The sequence below is a fragment of the Sycon ciliatum genome, chromosome 8 (assembly GCF_964019385.1).
Source record: "Sycon ciliatum chromosome 8, ocSycCili1.1, whole genome shotgun sequence".
In the NCBI taxonomy this organism is placed as follows: Eukaryota; Metazoa; Porifera; class Calcarea; order Leucosolenida; family Sycettidae; genus Sycon; species Sycon ciliatum.
The window spans coordinates 27,194,903-27,221,107 of NC_088650.1; the positions used below are offsets into that span (position 1 = coordinate 27,194,903).

Consider the following 26,205-nt stretch of genomic DNA (forward strand, 5'->3'; position numbering starts at 1 on the left):
CAACGCAGTTTGGGATCGATATGCGGCCAGTTTGAACAAAAATCCAAAGACATGACGTCACAAGAAGGCACAAGCATCATCCAAAAACCAGGCAGAAAAACCCGGATATGGAGAGCTGTTGAGAATTTTTGTGGTGCTGTAGTTGAGAAGAAGCTCTGCTAGCTCGTCTTTCCGAACAACAAACTGACTTTGCACTTTGGCGTCTAATTTATGTGTGAGGTTTCCTTCAGTTCAGTACTTCGCGACACTTTCGTGCGTAGCGCTAGTCGTGTTTATATTTTTGTCCATCATGGGTGAGCCGAATCCGAAGCGAGCGAACGGTAAAAGCCTGTCCCTGCGCATATCGTGCGTTCTTCAATTGGGTAGAAAATAAATTGTGACTGTCGGTCGTTTCGTATGTTCTGCCTGCACAATCATAGGTGGACCAGGTCCAATCGATGAAAATGCAAATGTCGTGTACAAATTTTTGGTGGATAGCAACGAAGCTGGACATCTAATCGGTTCGAAAGGTAATAAAACGAGCGTGTGCGTGCGTGCGTGCGAAAACAAACTTTGCAGTTTGATTCAACGTTCTACGACGATATGCGTCGGAGTATTGTTAGCATAGCCGACCACGGAAGTACCTATTACACTATCGGTATTCGAAATCGTGGGTTTGTTCTTTGTCTCATTCTTATTCGCAAGTGATTTCATCCTTGAAAAGGGTTTCTGCCATTAAAATTAAAAAACATTTTCAATTTTTTAAATTCTCAAACTTACATATTACTACATATACATCCCTGACCGTCAGAACCAAGAAACGCTCTGTATGACGAGGTCGTTACTTGCGGATTCTTTCCACATGAAATGTCAGTGCTTGCTGCTCGGGGTATGATACGTGCACTAGATGGTGGTCGCTTTTGTCCCTGCTGTATGCTTCACCAAGTGCACCTGCGAATGGTGCCGTTGTGGACTTTGAAATCCAGCCGAAAGTGTGCACAGAATTTTTGGCCTTTCAGCCATAGATGCGTACCGTATTATCTCTAATATAAGCACAGTCTCCATTATAAGCACACTGTGTAAATTCATTATCTGTACTGGCGAAAAAACCCTGAAATGTGTGTGTCTGACATGAATTTGGCATGGCAACAAGCCTCTGAAATGAGGTTGAAATTATAATGGAACAGTCTCCAATAAAGGAACGTCTCCAATAATAGCACGGGGCGGAGGTACATTGAAAAAAATAAAGGACCGTGCTTATATTGGAGATAATGCGGTATGTGGTACACAGACTAAACACACTCGAATTTGTGTGTACCCAGCCCAAATCTCTCCCCCCCCCCCCCCCCCCCCCCAGACAAGGAATGTTCTGCCGCACATGTACGGTTTGTTTTCATTCATACATACAGTCCGTAACTGTAGCTTTCTAGTATGAATAGGGGGGGATCCGAGCAAGGCCAAGGGCGGCTCATTGGCTGGTAGTCCCAAGAACAACCAGTCATTCCATTCCCACTGGCAAGGGTAGCGAGTCGCCGTTAATCAGATCCTGGAGCAAGACCACCTCCATCAACATAGGCGATTATAGGGCAGCGACCATCACTGCGGCCATTGTAGCATGGGTTGCTCTTGTACCATTCTGGACAATGAAGCAAACAACAAGACGGAAGAAAGAGTTCCAGATCAGCAGCATTTCTTCAAAGTACCTTGAAGAGAAGTTGCTGGTCTGGGTACGTCGCCTCATTGCCACTCGGCGCCGTTCTGAGCAAGAGTAGTGAAATGAGGGGTCAGGGTCCTCGCGTTGGCCTGGGGTATAGCATTCAAATGAGAACACGGAAGGTTTGAAGTCTGTTCACTGTGTCGAATGTCAAACGGCCATAGACGAGGAAAGTCTGGTGTAGAGCCAAACTTTGCTGTTCAAGCCGTAGCTCTCTCTCTCTCTGTCTGTCTGCTGGCCTGTTGACTCACGCTTTCATGCACAGTCCATGCATCTGCATCAGTGGTAGTCTCTTGGCGTGGGTAGTGTCACTGAACGCCGATATGGCTGGGCACTGTTGCTGTTTGTACATGTAACAACAAAAGTACATGAAAGTTTCATGTACTCACGCTGTTACAGACTAACAGTGGCTTTAGATGGCTGGCATGCACGATAACGGGGGATCCACCTATCAACGTTCCTATACCAAAGGTTGCGTATGCTGTCGGCATCATAACAGTATAGTGTATGCGGGTATCAGTTGTGTAGGCTTGTGTCATCGATCTACTGTCCCGGGTCTGGCTTATTTCAATGCAATCCAATGACAGTACCTCAACGTGCCGCAGTCCCATACGGCATTATTATTATTATTATTTTGCTTGTTCGCGTTGGCATCAACCTGCATAAAGCAGGTATATAGCCTTCGCTTAAGCTGCCATAAAAAAAGAAAGCTCATCCTAGGCGAGAGGGCTAGAGGAAAAGATAACGGTAACGAGATACAGAATACAAAGAAATACAATGAGTTAAACATACGTATACAGTTCAAAACAAAACAGAGCAGAGCCGAAGTTACTAATCGGAGTGACGAATGCGTTGGTTCCGATTGATCCATCAATCGACAAAGGGGTCTAATCCGTTAATATTGCAAAGTAGAAACCGATTGCAGTTGCAGATCTCCAGGCCAGGGCCAGCATATTGCCGATTCTGGATAGGTCTCTGCAGCATTTGATGTGGTAATTATCATCATAATTAGTGATAAAATTGTTAGAGTATCTAGTGTAATTGTATCCGATATTATTGTTAGAGTATCTAGTGTAATTGTATAACTTCAGCCACTACACACAGCACACATTAGTTCCTTCCACTTTCGACGATCCTGGGCGAACTGCCTCAGTGCAACTAGATCCTCGTGTGATGTGAGGGAGTTTGTGGATCTGGAATTTTTCAGGTCAGCATTGGATAATCAGCTTCAATTGCCCAATGAAACAGCGTATGCGGATGACGTAGACTTCATCAGCACCAGCCTACAATATTTGCACGACAATCAACCCATACTATCATCCTCGTTAGCGGAATACAATTTAAAAATGAATGAAGCCAAAACCGTACACCAGTGTTTAACCCTGCTGCCTGCCAGAGCCTGATGTTTACACTCTGTGTTGCTGTTTTTAGGCTCATCCGTCGATGCTATTCAGAATGAGTGTGGCTCAAAGATCCGCATTGCTTCCAACGGCCAGCACTTTCCCGGTACACAGCGTCGTACCCTCATGATCCAGGTATGTGGACTATTTCGAAATACAATATACTGTCTACAGTTAATGACCATGTACTAGCCAGTGTATCTGCTCAGTGGTCACGACTCTCTAGATCGCTCTGGGGCACTGGTAAATTGCCAATATGTACCCGTGCTTTTGCAAGCTGCAAGCATTGACGGTGTGCGATGTGTGTCACAATGCCTTTATCACGTTACACCCTTTCGTTTGCAGGCACATACGCCAATGCATGGGATAGCTGTACACACCTTCTCCTGATAGTATGAGTATTTTACCAACAAGCCGTCTTCCACGCCAGGAACTACTGCCGTTAACACATGCCGTCATGAAGAGTAGTGCACACTGGACTTTACTCAAGTACATTCACGTATGCAGTTTATGTGGACATTTTCAGGACAAACATACGAAAGAGAATAATCATTGTTGCCTGATGATTGTGACCACGTGAAACTCGGAGTTGCAACACGGCTTCCTCTCTCCCTCTCTCTCTCTCTCTCTCTCTCTCTCTCTCTCTCTCTCTCTCTCTCTTGTGTGTGAAAGGCTCTGCCCTATATGGGTATTGAGCACTCTTCGAGCAGTGGAGCACGCTACTTGATTACAAATAATCAGTGTACGCATGGGGCTGTATGCATGAGCAAATAGTTGCTAAGCGTCAGCAACCATCTCTGTGATTACATGTGTGTTTCTGGGTGGATACCCCTCAGGGCGTTTACACGTCAGTGCAGCGGGGCATCGACATTCTGCTGGACCGTGTGTACGACGAAAGACTGCGCAACAGGCAGACAGTGGAGACTGGCCTACTGGGAATGGAAGTCATAGTGCCGAACAGTACAGCAGGTTAGTGGGTCAATTGTGAAACCTTACGCTACCTTCTTCAGATGCCTAGTTGTTATAGATACTCGACCACACTGTATCAATATCAGGTTTGAGATAATCTGAATTGAATAAGGCCAAGCCTCACAGTCGGAAACCCGGATTTTATTGCACTGATTTTACGCTACATATACTTGTGAGCCATTGACAGGAAAGTCGCACTTTCACGATCTCTCATAAGATGGAGAAGTTTCTATATTGTGCGTCTCGGATAGGTATTCCACAAAGAAATGATTTCCTGCGTTTTCTGCCAAGCGTACTATTAGTATTACATGTACACCCCTCTTGACATTTCCACTGTCTGCGTGTTGTGTGGGTGTGTGTGTGTGGTATGGGTGGGTGGGGGTGGGTGGGGTATGTGGGTGGTGGTGGGTGTGTGTGCGTGTGCGTGCGTGCACGCTCGCACATGTGGGTGTTCTCTTGCACTTCTGTAGGTAAAATCATTGGCCGTGGTGGTGAGAACATCGCCAAGGTTCAGGCGGAGTGCAACGTTCAGATTACAGTTCACAAGGTATGGCACTGCCCTTGCTGCGCGTGTCATTACAACACCGGCACGTTTTCACCAGATGCAGACATGTGCAGCTCCGTCAGAAATTCCTTCCACTTGTGACCAGATTGTATACCTGTTCTTTCTCAACGACCCAGCTATAATCAGTTATCACTGAGTGTACACTGCACAGCAGTTCTGACATTTCGTTGTGCTTCTGTTGCTTATTTGTCCTGTGTCTGCTCTGCAGCACGGTACAGGTGAGTATAATCAGGAGCGAAGAGTCACCATGCAGGCCAATAACAGCGTTGATGACCTGCGCAAGGCCATGCATAACCTCCTCGACTGGGTGAGTAAGCGTGTGCGTATGTGTGTGTGTGTGTTTTGGATTTCGGAAACCCCGACACAACACACTTTCTTCAAACAGTTCTATTAAAGTTATAAAATTCATTTTTATCTAACTAGTTTCTGCTCTGTAGAGCTTCATCAGAGATATGAATGTGAATAAAATTAGAACTGTGGTTTTGTACCAGTAACAAAGCAAAAATGAAACTATGCAATGCAGTTGATACAATGTAAACTTTGTACAAGTGCAGCTGAGTACGGCATAATATTGCAAAAAAAGGGGGGGGGTCGATTTTTGCAAGGGGTACTGTGGTGCAGCGATATTGCTTGCGGGTGCGTACAGCAGTGCAGCACTATTGCAGGTGTGTACAGAAGTGCAATAATGTTGCATGTGGAAACAGCAGTACGTTGGTACTATATTCTATAGGTCAGTAATATAGTGTGTTGCACTATGAAGGTCATTATTGCAAGCGGGAAAAAAGAGATTTTTGGTGGGAAATGAAATTTCATTTCCCACCAAAATGTGTGTGTCTTGATCTGTCTCATTCAGATCTTGTCCGCTACCGTTGCCGTAAGAGAAAACCTGTGGGTGCACATCCAGTGCATTTGCAGATGTGCATGCTTGAAGCAGCTTCTCTTGCGACGGGCGTATAGATGATGCTTGGTGTGTGTGTGTGTTGTGGGGGGAGGGGATGTGTGTGTGATGGTACATGGTGTTGGGGAGAAGGGGGGGGGGGGGGGGGGGCTGATGTGTGATGATGAGATTAGCGACATAATTGATGTTTATTGTAGGCGTGAAATTTGGCACTGAGATTCCGAGTTCGAGTAATCTGATTTTGTCCGATCGAATAATCAAGTATTCGAGTATTCTTCGTCTCCTGAAAATTGCACAACAAGAGCCTTAAAAAATCATATGATACAACCCTGATCGAACCGATTGGCTTTCATTTTTCTCAGGTTTATTGGTTTGCGGGTCCATTGGGGCTCTCTCTGCTCGTGTACAAATGTTCACCACACATTCTGCACATCAATATCTGCCAACTGCTGCTCAGAAACTGCAGATTTCTGTGGTAAATAAATGTACGATGTTTGAAAGGGTATTCCGAGTACGATTATTTTTGAAAAACCGAGCAAGTACTCGAATATTCGGTACAATTGTTTCACCCCTAGTTTATCGACCACTAGGTCAGATGTCCATTAGATTGACACTCCTCAGTCTTGATCATCTCATCACCTACTCCGACTTATTTTATGTACTGATAACATCATCATGAGACCACGCCTAGCTTCCTGGGTATGTCAAGGCTTCTGTTTTGCTTTGTATTTTCGTCTCTTTGCCGGTAGGTGTCTAAGGACGGGCAGTCACTTAACTTCCCTAACGTCCGCTACGGCGAGGATGCTGAGCAATTTGCTGCTGCCGGTACACCAGCACGTGGTGGCAGCAGCAGTGGATATGACGAGTATAGTCGACGGGGATCGTCCTCAGGTCACCCTGACCAGGCCTGGGCTACTCCGGGTCCTGACAGAAGGTAGGCTCGCGTGTGCGTGTGTGTGTTTGTGTGTTTCGTACTTCAAGACCTGCCATTGCCATGTCTTTGTGCTGTGTTGTTCCGCGTGGCGTGGTCTCGCTTACAATGCCTGCCTGCTCCAAGTGCTGGACTACGAGGTACTAGTACTAGTGGTTCTTTGTTGCTACCACCTTTGAATACTTGACACCTTTAGCGAAGAACTAGAACACTTATCTGTTCATGAACCGTAAAGTTTGGCGAAAGTGCCCCACCGCCCTCGCCCGCGGTCATGGTTTGGAGGTTGCGTCCTGTCTGTAGGTCGTACACGACACCCTTGCACCCACATTGCACATTGTGCAGTCAATCCAAACTCAGTTTACCTTTGAGCTGATGCTAGCTCCACAAAGAACATCCTAGCTGTGAGCTTAGTCTACTAAGGCCGTGTTCGAATTGTCTTCATCAACTGTTCAAACAAATTTTTTAAAGAGATTAGTTAAAGTGTCCCATTAAGGGCCGGGTTCCACTGCGGCTCCGCTGCTCATCATCCGCGGCTTGAAACGTCATCATTACCATAGTGACCGCTGCTCACCGCGAACTTTTGCTACGATTCTTGATCAAAAACTGCGAGCCGCGGTCGCGGCTCGACCTGTTTCCCGTGCTTTCCATTGTTTTGTACACGAGAATTTTAAAATTCAAATTTTATTTCGTTGTGTAGGCCAGAAGACGAGGATTTTTTTGATTTTGCGCGCGAGCACGCAGGTAGAACGTCATCAAAAAGCGTGAAGCATGACCGCGGTCCCGCGAGTGTCAGTGGAACCACGCTGCTCCGCTGCATGCAGCCAAGTGCCGCGGAGCAGCGGAGCCGCAGTTGAACCCGGCCCTTAGAACGGTTTCTATCATTTTAGAGTTTTTCAGCGGAATTGTCATGGCGATGATGACGTCCGATCAGATCGACCATCTCCACGTACTACTGTAAAAGCCATCATTCTAACGAGGCGCATTTATAACGATTTCCCAAAATTGACTAGTTTACGTGTACCAAAGGTAACGATTCTCACTCATTCTCAACGATGAATAGGACAATATATGTACAGTTGAACATCGATTATCCGCACATCGACTATCCGACCATTCGATTATCCGTAACAGTTTTTTTGGGCACACGTGCCGTAGAGTACGCACTGTGCATGTAGTGAGCCATTCAAAAAATACGAAAATTTTGAAGAGTAAAAAGGTCGTGCGGCTAGTAATAACCACTGAAAGTGTGCGAGTGACAGTTTTTTCTTATCCGGAACATTTGCTTTATCTGAACACCGCCTGACAGTTGTCTGCCCAGAGGTGGTCGGATAATCGATGTTCAACTGTATCGATTTCGGTATAACGATTTCTATTTTAACCCTTATCCGTCCGACCAGTCAAAAATCTACGACTATCCGTCGATCAGCAAATCCATCATATCTCAGTCATTTCTTGACCAAATTCCATGATCGAAGGGTCTATCGCCATTAGAAAAAAACCAGGCTATCGTCTCAAACAATCGCCGAAGAGCTACGACGCTCCCTTGCAACGATATCGTCCGCGGAATGTAAAATCACGGCAATGCGAATTTTCTGCGCTCGGGAACATTTCAAAGTCAGATTTTTCTTTTTTGCATGACAGTTACGTCACCAAGCACATGCTCATGACGTAAAAACCAAATAAATGTTCTGGTCACAAAAATTCAAAGTCCAGCGATGGAGGAGAGTGAAATGGCGAGACAATTTGGATTCTGCCCGCAGATCTGGCGCTGGGGCAAGTTTGGCAAGTGGCGGCGCTCGACTTGTGGCTTTATAGATGTCGAATGTGGGCTCTGTGCATTCGTCGCGGAAGGACCTTTCCAGGAAGCGCAAGATCATGGAATTCGGCCAATGGAGACTAAAGTTATGATAATTTGAAGGTAAAATATGTCGTGAAATTGCAATTTTGGCCTGCTCAGCGATTTTGTCGGATGGATAAGGGTTAACGAAAGATTTCTCCTCGTTAACTCGTTAGAGTTAGCACTTTGTTATATATATATGGCTTTTACAGTATGTGACGTAGCTATTCCAAACTCTTCGGAACTAATCCTCCCCTCCCATCGGATGAGGTTGTGGAGTTTCGAGGAGCTTCGTTTTTCTGAAGAGGCCAATAAGGCCACCTCTTCAGAAAAATGAAACTCCTCGAAAAGTCAAAGAGTGACAATTCGAACGCGCCCTTAGGATCTCACTCCGTATAAACTTCATTGCACTCTATTGCATACGAGTGTCCTTTCCCTGACTGTAAAATCAATTGGCTCGAAAAATATATTGACTCGACAGCTAAAATGGATTGATGTTTTTAATAACGAAACTCTCCCCTGTTATTATTATTATTATCATTATTCAAAGGATCAGTCGGGGAAGTGAACTGCCTGAAAAGAGAAAAAAAAAACGCCAGACCCACCAGGACTCGAACCTGGGACCCTGCTTGTCATGAGCAATGCTCTAACCACTGAGCTATGAGACCAGGCTGAACCTAGAAGGCGCTGAACCAAGTGCCATCAGTATGTGTGGCACGTGTTGTGAGCTGCCTTTGGAGTGAAAAACTTGTCAGCGCCTTCTAAGTTCAGCCTGGTCTCATAGCTCAGTGGTTAGAGCATTGCTCATGACAAGCAGGGTCCCAGGTTCGAGTCCTGGTGGGTCTGGCGTTTTTTTCTCTTTTCAGGCAGTTCACTTCCCCGACTGATCCTTTGAATTTGAAGTTCTCCCAATCCTTTCCAAATTATTATTATTATTATTATTATGCTTGTTCGCGTTGACATCACCAAGCAAGCTTGGCTAGTCTACCCACCCATAAACGAAATTTTTCGTTTTGTGTAAAAGATCGACTATTATGCACAGCCCCTTACTGCTTTCCGGCCCGCAAGAAACCCTACATATATGGCATGGTGTGTACGTCTTCCTGCACTAAAAGATGGTGCTGTGCAGCTTGCTAAACATCCGACTCTAATCCCAGTATCCTCCTACCAATATATACTGCTGTTCAAGAATACTGTTTTTGCTAAGTTCGTCAACCGACCTCTTTCTACTGTGTATACCTCTTTCGTTAATCTCTTGACTTTCTGTTGTGCAATGTGTGTGTGTGCGTGTGCGTGTGTCTCTCTCTCTCTCTTTCTCTCTATCTCTCCTCTCTCTCTCTCTCTTTCTCTCTCTCTCTCTCTCTCTCTCTCTCTCTCTCTCTCTCTCTCTCTCTCTCTCTCTACCGTGTGGGCACTTTTGTCCTTGCGGTGTTCTCAGATTCTCGGCAAGTGCTACCGGGCCACCGCCCCGTCAAGCTGGGTCATGTCACGTACAGGTGAGCCGAGATACCAGCTTGGCTTGTTTGTTTCCCTGGAGTACCGTGAGAGCTTGGCTTGTTTGTTTCCCTGGAGTACCGTGAGAGCTTGGCTTGTTTGTTTCCCTGGAGTACCGTGAGAGCTTGGCTTGTTTTTCCCTGAATTACATGTACCATGAGAGCTTGGCTTGGGTTTTTCCCTGGAATACAGTGAGAGCTCCTCACTGTAGTTAACATCTTGTGACAGGAAAGTTGTATGACCGAGCGCACTAAAGGCGTATGCTGTAAATGTGCTTCAAAGTAAGTCCGTCAGTGTACAAGGTCCTATAGCAGCTCACTACTCTGTTGTGAATCTCGCTGCCATTTGAAGATGAAGTGAGTACAGATGGACGGCGGCACAACGTGCAATGCCTAATCATGTGTGTGTTTGTGTGTGTGCACGTGTGTGTGTGTGTGTGTGTGTGTGTGTGTGTGTGTGTGTGTGTGTGTGTGTGTGTGTGTGCACATGTGTGCACATGTGTGTGTGTACATGGTTCATGTGTGTGTATCTGTATGTGCATGTGTGTGTGGTGCGTGTGCAGGTGAAGGCAACTCTTGAAGCACCCATCCCCGACTCACTGTGCTGGTCACTGCTTCGCGACAATGGCGTCCGTCTGGACATGCTGGGCCGTGAAACCGGTGCTAGCGTGAGTGTGCAACACAGCGGTGAGCTAGACGATGGCCAGCTGATACGCAACTCCCTCGCAATCATCAAGGGAACCTTGAGACAGGCGCAGGCAGCGCTGCTGGAGGTTGAGCGTCTCATTTTGACGAACCCTCAGTAGGGAGACTGGCCTGGCCTGCTTCGCTCTTCTACTTCCATTCCTGCAAGGTTTATGCAGGTTTTCTGGTGCAAACTGATGCAGATCTGATGATTCCCAGGACTAGAACGGATCCATATTGTCCTGTTATTGGGATTAGACATGTGGTGGGGGCAGAGGTGTTACATTTCGCTGAACAAACACTCTCGTACTGCTGTTGCTTTGTTGTGGCCAGCCTCTACCAGACAGACATTCTTCTCTGGCTCTTACACTGCCTCTCATCATCCTGCTGCATGCTTCAGTGTCCTCTGATTCTCGCTTTGAGATTTCCGCTTTTTGCTGTGCTCGTACGTTTGTGTGAGTGTTTTTGTTTGTGTGTGTGGTTGTGTGCGCGTGCCTGCTTACGCGAGCATGCGACTGTTGTGTTTTCATTTAGCCCGTTTATGCGTGAACTGCATGCCAGCCCTGCCTCCTCTCCCCCACGTATGTTGTACTTCAGTACACTACTATGGTGCATTCCCTAGCGTCAGTTTCATATTGCAATCTCTCTTCCCTTCGTCCGAACTGCGTCTTGAGTTATGTGCAGTTTGCCCTCAAATTTAGATGCCGCGAGGTAACTGTCTGCCTGACAATGGTGTTACTCGTGCCTCGCTGCCTTATCTCATGGCTTCCTTTCATGTCTGTGTGTGTGTTTTTTGTCAGGTTTTTGAGAGTGATGCTGCTGATCGTATTCATTTTTGCAGCTTCATGTTCATGAACACTGTCACTGTACACGATCTTGGTAGCCATGTTTGGATGCTCTCATCTCATTACTATACCGGCACAGTAGCGTTGTTGCGGTGGTGGTGGTGGTGGTGGTGGTGGTGGTGGTGGTGGTGGTGGTGGTGGTGGTGGTGGTGGTGGTGGTGGTGGTGGTTGTGGTGTGCTTGATCAAAATCTGGCCAGAGAAATCCAATCTCGTGAACATAGTTTTTAAACTTTGTTCACGAGATTGGATTTCTCTACTTAAAAGTAGCACCAGGCTCTACGCAGCCCTAGCACCACACACACACACACACACACACACACACACACACACACACACACACGGTTCTGTGCACTCGAACACGGCACATGATGTTGCTTTTCTCTAGCCAGGACTGTAGTTCTCATGGGGGTGGGGGGGATTTCCCTATTATGATGGCCTCTTGAAAATTGATAAGAAAATTTCGATGTTGCTTTTCTCTAGCCAGGACTGTAGTTCTCATGGGGGTGGGGGGGATTTCCCTATTATGATGGCCTCTTGAAAATTGATAAGAAATTTTTGAAATCTGAAATCTCCTGGCGAAATGTGATCTACACTTATTTTGTATACAACTGTTTACGTGTTCGGTTACAAACATACTTCGTTACTCGGTGCGAGTTCAGATATCTCTTACTTCTTAGCATGTCACCAGGAAACCCTATTATTTTACAATACAGGGTTTGACATAACGCTACAGTACATACATGTATAAGGACCCTATATAGCGTTAGGACCCCTAAAGAAAGGGTGTTGATCTGCAGACTGGGCACACAATACACACAGTTTCACTTGTTTTTTTTTTTGTTTTTTTGTTTTTTTTTGTATTTTCACTGCATTGATGTTAGCAGGAGCGCTCCTACGAAGTGTGCGAGTGTACATGAACCCCGTATGTGCCGGTAAATAATTATAAATCTGAAATCTCCTGGCGAAACATGATCTATACAACCAAGAGTTCATAACCCCCGGCCGGGGGGGGGGGGGTATGAACTCTTGATGCAACTGTTTACATGTTCGGTTACAAACATAATTCGTTACTACGGCACGGCACATTGGGCGCATTCGAATTGTCTTCATCAACTTCTCGAACAAATTAGAGAGATTAGTTGAAGTGTCCCAATAGAACGGCTTCTATCATTTTAGAGTTTTTTTTGTGAAACTGTCATGGCGATATTAACTAACGTCCGATCCGATTGACCACCTCGAAGTAGCTATTCCAAACTCTTCGGAACTAATCCATTTCTCCTATCGGATGAGGTTGTCGAGTTTCGAGGAGACTTTCGTTTTCTGAAGAGGCCGATAAACCACCTCTTCAGAAAAACGAAACTCCTTGAAAAGTCGAAGAGTGACAATTCAAACGCGCCCATAATCTACCGATAAAACCCGTTACAATGACCATTGGCCCATGTCCCTGGAGTGCCAAACTCTCAGTATCCAACAATTAACGAGTTGAAAAGCCAATAATTGATGTTGTACTCAGGGTACCCAATATCAAGAGTCCATAACCCTTGCCGATATAACTTATAAGTGTGGATTGGTACTTCTTGCATCTTTCGTTGAAAGTCTGTTCACCAGATAGGGTGTATTCTATTAAAGATTACTTATTTGACGGCCCAGAGATTATCTACAACGACAAAGGACCTGTATTACGACCAAGGAGCACCAGTCAAAGTGACAATCCAACACTTCCAGCAGGGATCGGGAATGGGGTTAAACAGATCTAGTGCATCAATGCTAAGTTACTAAAGAGAAACGGAAAAATAGACTAATAATATAGGATACCCATGACGCTGAGAGAGGCAAAGCAAAAATATGACTACGAGGAAAACGTTTCTAGGCACAATTCAACACAAACTACAAGAATAATAATTATTGAAATATAGAGGAATGAATGGAGTAGGTCTACTCTCAGATTGTACCTAGTTTAACATTTCATGGGCATGCATGATGCGGAGAGAGAATTCAGAATAGCATGCCAGCTACAATGGTCGAGTGAAACTACTGCAGGGACAGTAGTACGCCAATGCTGGGAGATAACTAAAGATTTATGGATGGCAAAGGAATAATATCGGACATGGGAAATGAAAAAAAGGAGATACACTATTGCTAGGGATGGAATAATATGTTCAAGCTGTTGCAGTAGAGTACTGCTAATGTGCTAGTGCTCAAATACAACTAGATGCACACATACAGATATCGGATAGAATGAAATACGGATAGAAAAGAAAAGAATGGTGCCAACATAAATAAGCCTTGGCACCACAGCAGGTAGAGTGACCCAGCGCTAGGGAGCATCACAGAACACATACTAATACACGAAACAAACAAGGTTCCCATGGCAACGCAGGGGATATGCCACGCCGCATGTTACCGTGCTGCACCCATATGTACCTGCACACGGGATGGCCGTCTAGTCAGTGCTGTGAGTGTAGTCTGCAGGAAGTGCTACGCAGTACGCACTGAGCTAACACAGGAGCATGCACGTGCAGCAGGTCACGCAGTGCACTCAACACTCACACGAAGACTGTAACGCATCGTGTATGGGTGACATGAGGCTGAACAGGACTGGCGTGCCGTAATAATCCAGCATGGGTGAGTTAGAGTAAGTCATGGCAGTGTCATCTGCTTCCACCCTAAACAAATTCATGTCCTTGTCAATGCTCGAAGAGCGATTGACGAGCTTGGCTTTCGCTGGACTTGCAGCCGACATGACGGGAAGTGATCGCTGACTCGTCACAATGTCATGCCACACATGTTCGGAATGTGGACGGTGAGGTATTGGGTCGGCAAGCGGCGATGCAACTAGGTTCTTGGCGAGTGGTTTATTAACCAACAGAGGCGGCCCACATCCTGCTGAAGACATGGCCAGTCGGTGGTCATGAGTGCTATTCATTTGTGATGCTTTGCGCCGAGACTTTCCGATTGTCCTGAATGTATTTTTGAAGACCTGCGTCACTCCAGAATGGTGGTGACTAGCTGGCTGACTGGGAGCTTGGCTACTCCTTTCACACGGCGTAGCAGTATTGCTAGCTTCTGCAACATCGACCAAAGCACTACCGGAAGGAGATGCACGAGTACGGAAGATGGCAGAGAAGCCGGATCGAGGCTTGGGCACTACAACGGAAGCAACACTGTTTGATCTCAGCGAATGACCATCCGGGCGCTGTATTGACGAAGCAGAGTGGGGCAGGAAGAACTTTCTAGCGACGCTCACTTTTGCACTTGGCTCACGCACCGCTTCACTGGGATTTCTTTCTGTAGTGACATCATTGGAATTGTGCTTTCCCACTGGCAGTATAGCGTGCACCTTTCTGAAACCTTTAGACCGATCTCCAATACCGATGACATTAAGAGAGGGCAAGGATCTGCTCAGCTTTTTCGAATGGGACGAGCCCAGCTTTCCCGAGCTGTATTCGGCCGAGGAGGGCTGTGACGACCCGCTAGTGTCCCAATTGCTATGCATGGACTCATTGCTGCGAGCCGCCTTGGCTGGGTCTGCACTGTCACTATCCAGGGGTGACGGTGAAGTAATTGAGTTGTCCAGGGGTGCACTGAGGAAACGCTTTACAGCAGTGAGAGGAGATCTGGTCATGCCTGCATTATGCATACTGAAACGCGAGCGAGCATCAGCCACCTGCCCTTTGTTGTCAACATTGCCATTATCCTGTGCACGGTCTTCCTTTGGACCTGCAAAAGCAGAACTGCTACTAGTGCTGTTGGAATGCACGGGATGCGGACTGCCGGGAGAGTGGACGGGTATGCTTCTCCTCTCTGTAGACTTAACCCACTGCTGGTGTCGTTGCTGTTGAGGCTGCTGCTGCTGCTTTTTCTCCTCATCTATTGTTTGTTTCATTTGCTGCCAGGCACGGTAGAGCATGATATTACGCGCTGAGTCCATTGGCAGTCCAGCGAGATCACACGGAGGTTGTATGCGACGCATTGGTGCTGCACCGGCGCCGGCTGGCCTCGCATAAGATGCGGACGTTCGCGTTTCCCCAGAACTACACGACGAGATGCCAGTGTCATTCTTGCTACTAGCGTGGCTATTAGCTGGCAGCGCAGAGTTGGAGTCGTCGGAGTGTGCTGACGAGCTGTCACACGTGTCATTCTCCGTCGTCTCAAAGGATTCTGGAGTGCTCTTGCCCGCACATGGGGGGTTAGCAGTCAAATCACCAGCAGCCTCACATGCACTATCTCCGGAGCTGGTCGATTGAGAGGACAGAGCTTGTAGGTCATTAGCAGAGATCTGGGAGGGTGCAAGGCAATAGCCAGGGTCTTCCCACACAGTCTGAGACTCCCTGCGCAGGTTTTGCGGCGTCGTGTTTGGTATTTCCGTCTTACTTATACTCCTGTCCCAGCCCTCCGTCAACGTGCGGCGGAGAGTCTTTTCTGACGGGCCTGACAATGGTGCAATAATATTGTTTGACCTCGAACGGAATGTGTGTCGATATTTGGGCTGGCTGCGGAAAAACTGTGGACTAGATTGGGATGACTGAATTTTTTTATGCAGTTGTTGTGCTTGTTTTCGCTCTGCATCCAGTTTCTTACTGAAACGATCCCACACGGCTTCCATCTCGATATTGGAAAGCTCATCCTCATCAAGCACGACATTTTCGGTATCTCTGCGACGATAGTATGAGATTGCACCAAAGATACTACATCCGGAGTCATCCTGAAGGTGGCTAGTACTGGATGTAATATTGTTCGCAGGAATCGGTGGTTCCTTCGTTTTGGGGTCGGATTGCTCCGATCCAGAGGAGTGCCGAGTCATCACGGCAGACGAAGAGGTTACCTGTTGTCCCGTTTCAGAAATGTCCATTGTCAATGTCATCATGGCAAGATGATCAGGTAGTCACAGAATTCACTAGAGCAAATATATTGCATCTTGCCTTTCTTGGTTTCTCTTGCCAAGGGTCATACCGCAACTGACACCAAACCAAGTTGGCTCGCAGGCGCCGCAGTTTCAGCTGTTGTTGCTCAAACGCCGGTGTAGTAACATAACAGACCTCCTTCGATTTCTCCCAGGTCTCAAACTTCCTACCAAAACAATCAAGACTCAGATCTACGATGTGCACAAGTCTTCACGGTTCTGTCATCCAAAGTCCGATAAAAAACAGAGCTAGTACTGCGAGCTTCTTCGTACAGACAGTGCTTGTGAGGCCACGGGCCTGACTACAAAGGAATCAAATCGTAACTGCACGACCACAAGGACAGGTGAAGCCTGAAGGCAAGAGTTACGTGCTCTTCTTGGTAACCAATTTTCTTGCCGGATTGACCATGTTGACGTACAGTCAGTAGATCATACAAATCCACCTCAAGGGCCAAGGGTCGAACTGTGGTTTCATCAGTGAGTCTGTACGGTACGCGCGCGGTACGGGTCCGGGTACGACCCCTTGTTTCCAGAGTCTGCGCATGCAGCGCAGCGATCGTGGTAGATCTACATGGTGCGGAACTGCGGAAGACTCTACCCCCGGCCCCCCTATTTGGAGGCCCTATATGGCCCTATATGGCCTTGATCCTTGAAGGGTGGTGGCGTTCCTACGGATGCGGAAAACCCGGCTTCCAGCCGAGTCTCACGCGAACCGTGAAATTTTTTTATATGGCCTACCATTGTATAGCCCGGGATGCGGAACATTCGAACATATACGGTAGATCTGCAAGGTACACGTACCGTATATGGTGTCGTCAAATACATAATAACAAGATTTATCTACTCTTGATAATAACAAGAGCACTCTGGCAAGGTACGTTCGGGCCTGATTGGAAATTTTTATTTGTTTCCATTGCTATCAGGCTCGGCCTCATTTCCTCTGTGCTGCGCTGACGAGTCCACAAAGGACGAAACAGTTCTGTCCGCAGATTGAGTATTTCGCTCCTGCTCTTGTAGCAGTTGAGCACTCTTGCGTGGGGTAGTGCCTTTGCTGTTTGCGTTATGCAGAGCTCACTGACGTGTCAGTTTGAGCACTCTGGCAAGGTACGTTCGGGCCTGATTGGAAATTTTTATTTCCATTGCTATCAGGTTCGGCCTCATTTCCTCTGTGCTGCGCTGACGAGTCCACAAAGGACGAAACAGTTCTGTCCGCAGATTGAGTAATAACAAGAGTAGAGAGAAAACACGACGAGATGCCAGTGTCATTCTTGCTACTACTACTACTACTAGCGTGGCTATTAGCTAGCTGGCAGCGCAGAGTTGGAGTTTATTGATTGATTGATTGATTGATTTTTATTTAAGGATTGTCCAAAGGCCGCAGAGGCCTATCGAGGGGCTCTCCTGTGTGCTGTGAAAGGGGTTTATCTACTCTTGATAATAATAATTATTATTTTTATTATTGTCTCTTTCCCTCAAACCAGTTAATATTTTTATTATTTAATATTATTATTATTATGAAATGACCCAAAGGCAATGTGCCTATCGAGGGGTTCATTTGATTGAAAGAACAGTAGATGTTATTATCTTCCTGTCAAGTTTGGCGGCTTGTATTGGCCATATGATACCGGATCCAGTGAGCAACCTCTAGATCTGCCCCATGGCCCAGCATTTGCTACAACTACAAGACGCTGCTGGACGCGATCAAGACTGGTGGCGCGTGGGTGAATGACCACAATGCACATTGTCGCCAGGTCACTCTCAACTCCAGCAGTCTGCAGTCTGCCCAGATCAGCCAGGAGCTTATCGCAGAACTTCCTCCCACTGAGCAGCGATCACTTTCACGCTTTGTGAAACGCTTAGCCATTGGCGGACTATGCTCGCCAATCGTCAAATTATGCTTTTGATTATGCCACAATTATGCCAACAAATATGTATGCCACGCAGAGTCCCAACAGTATGCTGACGATATCGCCTTTTATATACACTGTCAGTCTACTGGAGAACTTCAGCACAAGTTGACAAGTGAGTTGAACAGACTAAATACGTACCTTGGAAGCATTGGTCTCATCTTGAATGCCCAGAAAACGAAGTTCATGGTGCTTCGGAAGAAGGCTCTGCCTCTTCCGCCGGATCTTACCATTGCATGCGGTGGTGTCGATATTCGACCTTCTGCCACAGCGCGTTATCTTGGCCTCATTATTGACCAACACCTCACCTTTGAGGATCAAGTCAACCATGTATGTACATCTGTTTATAAGAAGATAGGAGCATTCCGCCGCTGCCGCCGTACGGTAGACCACACAACTAAGCGAATATTTTATTTATCCCTCATCCAATCCACTATTGAATACGCCAGCAACTCGTATGCTCACTGTCTTACACCATCTTTATACTCTCGCCTTGTTACTTTAAGTCATATCAGCATGAAACAGGTTTTTGGTCTCCCTCGCCGTACCCCGACTGTCTTTGTTTTGCGGCACGCTAAGTTATACTCCCTCGAATCTCGTCTCAACTTGAGGCTTTTTATTTTTGTTTTCCGCTGTATTCATCAGCTTACAAGTCCTCTTCTTTCCTCAATGTTCACCCTCCAGTCGGCTGCTACTTGCACCGAGAGGCGCACTAGAGGGCAATCATTCTCTTCACTTTCTTTGCCCGCTGCTACCACTAGATATGGCATGTTCTCCATTTCTTTCCTTGGCGCTGATAGGTGGAATTCTCTGCCTGTCTCGTGTCGTCAGGTTGAGCATCTATCCGTTTTTGTTTCGCTCTGTAAAGAGCACTTAGGGTTCCCTGTAACAAGACGGCAACGTCTGTAGGGCCTTCCCTATCAAAATAATAAATTCTACTACTACTACTACTAGCAATAGGGAACCTTGTTGAGTGTGCAATGAAAAAGTTTGTCCGGAAGATAACCACCCCCAGTAACGCTGGCCGTGAAAAGGGTGGCTCTTCACGCAGCTCATGTAGTAGTGATATTTCCGGGGAACCATCTGACTCGACGCCGAGGGCAAAGCCCACCAAACGAAAGCCTGAGAGCCCGAGCGAGAGTCTGTGCCCAAGCACTGAGAGCGTCGACCGGCCCATGTCAGGGACACGCAAGGCAGCCTGCAAGTCGGGCGCTACACTGGACCAAACCAGCGACAGTCCCAGTGCTAGTGATCGTGACAGCCAAGTAGTCGTGAGCCAGATGAAGGTAATGCTGGACAGTTTCCAAGCGCAGCTCCGGACCGAGCTGAAGTCTCTTGTAAAAGACACTTTGGCCGGCCTACTGAAGAAATTTGATGACCTTCACACGACAGTCAGCGAGCAGCGCCTTGACATCAACCGCCTGTCAGCGGAGAATCGTCGGCTCAGGACAGCTGTCGACAAATGTTCCGACGATGTAGTGAGGGTGGAGAACGGCGCCAAGACCGCCATTGCAGAGGTAAAGGAGACGTTCGCCACCATTACTGCCCGCCATCCTGTCGCCACAGCCACCTGCCAAAATCTGGTGGATACGCCCATACAAGGCACACCAGAAGCGACACTCCGTGACCTTGTGGCGGAAGCTACCGACAAGTGCAGCAGGGTTCACAATGTTGTGGTACGCGGCCTGACAGAGAGCAGCTCAGAGAACCTCCCGGCCATAATTGGAAGCCTCGCGCCAAACATAGCGCTGAGTGAGATCAAGTCTGCTACCCGCCTAGGCCAGCAACCGCGCCGTGACACTGCCAGCACAGCTAACACAAGTGCTACAGCCAGTACTACAGGCCAGCACACTGGCGTGAGACCGGCTCGCCTTGTACATGTTGTCCTGACGCCTCAAGCCAAGTCTCAGCTCATGCAACATAAAACGAAAGCTACTTACCGCGGTGAGAAAGTCTACATCCAGCATGACCTGACCCGGCAAGAGCAACAACGGCGGAGAGCACTTGTCCCTAAGCTCCGAGCTCTTAGGGACAAGGGAGTTCAGTGCCACCTGCCCCGGGATGTTATCATGCACAGCGGAAAACCTCTATCCACAGAGGACATTGCCCGTATGCTCAATACTTCCCAATAGGACTCAGCCCGGGCATCCCCAGCAACGCCAATAATAACCTCAAAGCTAAGTATTGCTCATATCAATGTATGTAGTCTTTTTCACAAGTTAAATGAAGTTCATTACCTAATGCATCACCATAAAGTAGATATTCTAGCCATAACGGAGACTTGGTTGACCAACACTGTGCCTAACAACTCCGTACACCTCCGTGGCTATAGCATTTATCGGCGAGACCGACAAGACAAGACTGGGGGAGGAGTATGCATCTATGTCCGTGATGGACTGCAGCACAGTCGAATAGGGATCACGAACGATATAGAAGCAGTGTCGATACATGTACGTCTTCAAGAAATCACACTAAACATTATTGCTGCATACAGATCGCCGTCCACGCCTGTCATATTCTGGCAGAAACTGACTGATACAGTGGACAACATCTCAGGATCCACAGCAGCAAAATCGCACACGATAGTCATTGGTGATTTCAATGTCAATGTTCAGAACCACAATCACCCACACTACACCCACCTCCAAACCTTCTGCAGCGATAACAGTTTACGAAACGTGGTACTCGCCCCCACGAGGCTGCCGAGCAACTCCACCATTGATCTCGCATTAGTACCTAACCTGCTTGCTCAGTTGCCAAACTCACAGCCGCGTGGAAACAATGTCAATTCCATCACATGCTCCGTTCAACCATGCGACGTATCTGACCACCAACTTGTCATTCTCGAGCTATCTACCATGCTACGAACATTCAAAGAAGAACGCATTACTATTCGTAAGCCTCCAGTTCGAGCGATAAACATTCAACAATTCCAAGACGACATTAGCTCCAGTTTGACTGCTCTCCATAATAACAACACTTCGCCATCTGAGATCACTCTAAACGAGCACATTGCCCTATTCCAAACCTCAATAGCTGACACCCTTGACAAGCATTGTCCGACCACGACCATCACCACGTCACCACGATACAAACCTTCTCTTTGGGTGGACGGTGAACTAAGGCAATTACTCTATCGCCGGAAAAGAGCACATAGGAAAATGATACAGAGACCGGATGATCAACGTCTAACTCAGGCTTTCCGTGCTCTAAGGCGCGAAAGTAAACTCCTCATGCGAAGAAAGAAAGCTGCGTATTTCCAAAACGAACTGACTCGAAACAATCGCAACCCAAGGCTACAGTGGAAAACAATCAACTCTTTGCTTGGGAGAACAACTGTGTACCATGAGCCCCATGCCTCAGTCAAAGACATTTCAGCAACGTTCGCCAGGATAGTCTCACCTCGAGCCCCTGCCCCAGCAACACCTGCAGGTGCAGCTAGCACCGTGACCTTTGGACACCTCAACGTATCACCGACCGCTCCACAGCGCGCTTCGAGTGCACCCTCACGATCAGGCACAGGTATCAAACTACCGATCGGACCAATGCCAGAGCCGTCCCTCACTGAGTTTGAACCGGTGTCAGCAGCAACCATAGTGTCCCATTTGAAACGCCTTGACAGCCACAAAGCAAGTGGTCCAGATAAAATACCTCCGTCCATCTACAAACTCCTCCAGAAACAAATCGCTCCCTCTCTTGCCCAGCTCTTCACCATCTCTTTCAGATCAGGTATTTTTCCCTCTTTATACAAGATTGCCAACGTTCGTCCAATTCACAAGCGCGGGAGTTCATCTGATCCCAGTAATTATCGACCTATTTCCCTCCTCCCGATCGCTTCCAAGCTGCTGGAGAGGTGCGCGTATGAGCAGATCATGTCGCACATACAAGGTGAATCATTTCCGAACGCGTTGCCGAATGAACAGTTCGCCTACCGCAAGCAGCATTCCTGCGAAGATCTTTTAGCCACGACAACAAACGACTGGCAAGCATGTCTAGACAAGGGCCAATTTGTTGTCGCTGCTTTTCTCGATCTCAGCAAAGCATTTGACACAGTCAATCATGCCTCCCTTCTTCAAGAACTCTTCTCTATTGGTGTCGGTGGTACTGCACTGCAATGGATAGCTAGTTTCCTATGTGACCGTCGCCAACGAGTAGTCACGAAGCATCAGGAAGGTGAACAGTACACACCTACAAGAGGTGTACCTCAAGGGTCAACATTGGGTCCTGCCCTCTTTAACCTATCTGTCCGAGCTCTGCCATCATGTACCATCACGAGCAAGGTTCGGCAATTTGCAGACGACGTGTCTATGTATAAGGCAGGCACAAACTTGCAGAAACTCACTGATGATCTCTCTGCTGACATATCTGTCATCAGAGAGTACCTACGTGACCGAGGTCTCAATCTTAATAACTCCAAGACTCAATTTATCATCATAAGACAAAAAACAAAATGTGTTCCTCCTAACATCTGCCTTCGGCTCGGCGATGTCCTCATATCCCCAACACCAACGGTGAAGTATCTTGGCCTCACCATTGACGAACATCTATCATTCTCCTCATATGTCACTGAAGTTGAGAAAAAGGTCGGAACAAAACTTGCCATGTTCCGGAAGATCAGGGACAATCTGACACCGGCTGCGAGAAAGACCTTCTACTGCTCATTTATTCAAGCACTCCTCGAATATGGTTCTAATGCGTTTGTACACTGCCTTCACACCACACAACATGATAGACTAACTCGTATTGCTAACCGCGCTGTTAGGATTGTTTTTGGTTTCCCTTGGCACTATGATGTTTCAGTCTTACACACCAGATATGGCCTTGCTCCTATTGCACTGCGCTATCAGCTTAAACTGTATATTCTTGTCTTTCGGGCCATACGTGGCATGTGTAGCACTCTGCTCTCTGATTGCTTCTGCCTTCGTTCTGCCACAACACGCACAGCTGCCCATACACGTTCCCAGTCCATAGATTCACTTGCTCTGCCTAAAGCACGCACTCGTTATGGCTTATTCGCTTTGAGCTTTCTGGCTTCTGACCGCTGGAATTCTCTTCCAGCTGACATTCGCTCTTGCTCCTCGCTTTCACTATTCCGCAAATCTATACGTGACCACATAGGGTACCCTGTAAAAAGGCCTTAGGCCTGTGGGGATTGCCCTATTCAAAATTTAAATAATAATAATAATAATAATACTACTATATAATACAACCCAACAGTACTAGGGGCATGTTCGTTTGGTAGGATCGGGATCCCGATCCACCAGATCCACTGGATTCGCACCCTTTCGATTGGTCGAATCCGGATCCGGATCCTTCGGATTTGGATCCGGTCAACCCACCTCGGGGAGCAGGGTTGACCGGATCCAACGGATCCAAATGTGACCTTTGTGCGTATATGGCGGGTAAAACTCGTTTTTGTACACATTGTGGTACGCACACGTGGATCGAGATAGAGCTTGCTGACTTTTTGTACAACTGGCGCTGTGAGTACGACTTTTTATTACTTCGTCCACATGGCAACAGTCAAGGCTCAAAAAAGTGTCCAGTACAGTTGACTCTGAAGGATCCGACGGATCTGAGATCTGGATCCCGATCCCGATCCTAACCAATCGAACCTGCCCCAGGCCTTGACGGATTATGCTAATATTTTCGTGAAATTATGCTTTTCGCATTGCTGAAAAAATTGCCGAATTATGCGCACACGTGATGCGACGCGATCTGCGACGGACGCGTGCAATGCGAACTCGCGAAATACCATTCACAGAAGAAGTCAGCGATGCGACAAATTTTTGCAAAGTCTTGCTGATTTGAGTACGTCGCCATGATATTTGCGCGGTTTGGTACAAATTTATAGGCAACTCGAACTCTTGCACCTTTGTACAACTTTGCTGTAGAAAAGGTCAAAATCGTACGCCAAATCGCTTGTCGCATCGCATCGCATCGCAAAAGTTGAGCCAAGCTCAACTTCTGCGATGGCCCAGTTATTATTATTATTTATTAAATGTTTAATAGGGCATTCCCACAGGCCTAAGGCCTTCTTACGGGGTACCCTATATGTTTTTGTATAGATGAGCGGAAGTCTGATAGCGTGGAGCAAATACGAACAGAAGCAGGGAGCGAATTCCAGCGATCTGCACCTAAGAAGCTTAATGCGTACAAGCCATAGCGGTTATTAGCCGGGGGAAGAGCAAGAGACAGAGTAACCTGCGAGCGGGTGATTGACGCTGTGTGTGTGGCATTGACTCTAGTCACAAAACAGTCTGTTAAGAGCGGGCTGCACACCTTATGTAATGATCTGTAAATAAGTACGAACAATTTGAATCTCAAACGTAAGGAGATAGAAGCTAGGTGGTATCTGGCTAGAATAGTAGAAATGTCACAGAACCTTGGATAACCAAAAACAGTTCTAACTGCACGGTTGCTGAGGCAAGTCAAGCGATCTTGTTGCCCAGCCTGCAGACTGTGATAAAAAGCATTGGAACCGTACTCCAGTTGAGCCTGTATGAACGCGCAGTAGAAGGTTCTCTTTGCATCAATTGTTAGACGGTCACGGATTCTACGAAACACAGCTAGCTTGTCGCCTACCTTTCGCTCAAGGGCACTGATGTGGTCAGCGAATGTCAGGTGCTGGTCAAAGGTCATACCAAGGTACTTGACGGTGGTCGCTGGTGGAATTAAGACATTGTCAATGGTTAGTCGGAGGGAGGAGCATACTTTTTTCGATCTGGAGTGGAACACAATGAACTGGGTCTTGCTGGCATTCAGGATTAGTCCTCGAATCCCGCTTCATGCTCACATATGCTGCTAATGCATAATGGTTCTGTGCAAAATAATTACAGGGGAATTTGCGGCAGTTGCGTAGGGTACGGGTGCGACATGGCTGCGATTTGGGGTTTTCCCGGTTTCGCGCCTGTCGCATCGCGTGTCGCATCGCAAAAAAGCTTCTGTGAATCCCGCTTCATGCTCACATATGCTGCTAATGCATAATGGTTCTGTGCAAAATAATTACAGGGGAATTTTTTGTAGAGGGCGTTGTACTGTAGTAGCAAAAGTTCAACGGGGTCAACGCACCGTCCGACCTAGCTACGACCATCACTGATTGTAGTAGACTGGACATGTTATCAAGGGAGTCGTAAACCTAGTACTAAGTAGTAGTAGTAGTAGTAGAATTTATTATTTTGATACCTACAACTTCCTAGTGCTTGTGCTTGTAGAACATGTACAAACTGTATGGGATTTGATGCGAGCAGGCGGATTATTACAATTTTATGCGATTCGTATGCAATTTGCCTCGAATTATGCGATTATTCGATTTTGGTAGGAATTATGCGAAAAATTATGCTAGCATAATCCGTCAAGGCCTAAACAGTACGCTTGTACGTGAAATATAAACCGACATACAAACCGAGGCGAAGCCGTTTATATTTCACGTACAAGCGTACTACAAATAGTGTAGTGGGATGTATTATACCAAGAGTACATAAACCTTTACTCTTGATTATACCAAGAGTACATAACCTCCGGGGGTTATGTACTCTTGAATATACTTATGTTGACCTTCATACAAACTGACAGTCAACTTCTTCCTGTTTCTATGGTGGCGGTCTATATGGGGTTTGTATTTGCATCTGCAGTGCTGTTCAAACCTGGCGCGAGATACGCACAGAAGTACGTTTGTACGATTTTCTTGACCCGGGTTGATTTCAACCCTCCCCTTGGGGGGAGGGTTGAAATCAACCCGGGGCGAAATTTCAACCCGGGTCAAGCGCAATGCGTCATGTAAACGCGCCATTCACTTTGTGCACATGGCGGGTTGAAATCTGACCCGGGTCGAACTCAACCCGGGTTGAAACGCTTCATGTAAACACAGCCTATGAGGTTTATATGCCCAGTATAAGGCTGTGTTTACATGAGAAATTTCAACCCGGGTCGAGTTCAGCCCGGGTTGAAAGTCTGTGCGATAGACAAAAGAGGTGAGCGTTTACATGAAGACAGTTGACCCGGGTCAAATACTGATATGCCGCCAAAAGTCCACTTCTACACTAATCTACAGTCCTATATGGTCACGTGAATCCGTTC

General features: G+C 47.0%; 2 protein-coding genes across 2 annotated transcripts; one reads left to right on the forward strand and one right to left on the reverse strand.

Annotated features, from left to right (window-relative positions):
- The first annotated feature begins 125 nt into the window (after window positions 1-125).
- LOC135822545 (uncharacterized) lies at window positions 126-11,385 on the forward strand. The gene is made up of 9 exons (XM_065335341.1): window positions 126-320; window positions 420-509; window positions 3,125-3,228; window positions 3,930-4,062; window positions 4,533-4,609; window positions 4,836-4,934; window positions 6,275-6,459; window positions 9,732-9,789; window positions 10,350-11,385. Exons 1-9 carry the CDS (start codon window positions 290-292, stop codon window positions 10,590-10,592), a joined length of 1,020 nt encoding a protein of 339 aa, XP_065191413.1. The 5' UTR covers window positions 126-289; the 3' UTR covers window positions 10,593-11,385.
- A 2,470-nt stretch (window positions 11,386-13,855) lies between these two features.
- On the reverse strand, window positions 13,856-16,168 carry LOC135823669 (dentin sialophosphoprotein-like). The gene has a single exon (XM_065336518.1). The coding sequence runs from the start codon at window positions 16,166-16,168 to the stop codon at window positions 13,856-13,858; it is 2,313 nt and encodes a 770-aa protein (XP_065192590.1).
- Between the last annotated feature and the right edge of the window lie 10,037 nt (window positions 16,169-26,205).

Coding starts and splice junctions, on each gene's coding strand:
- LOC135822545 (XM_065335341.1), top strand. CDS start 290: ATGGGTGAGCCGAATCCGAAGCGAGCGAACG. Junction 3,229..3,929: donor GTCGTACCCTCATGATCCAG/GTATGTGGACTA, acceptor GATACCCCTCAG/GGCGTTTACACGTCAGTGCA. Junction 4,063..4,532: donor AGTGCCGAACAGTACAGCAG/GTTAGTGGGTCA, acceptor GCACTTCTGTAG/GTAAAATCATTGGCCGTGGT.
- LOC135823669 (XM_065336518.1), bottom strand. CDS start 16,168: ATGGACATTTCTGAAACGGGACAACAGGTAACCTCTTCGTCTGCCGTG.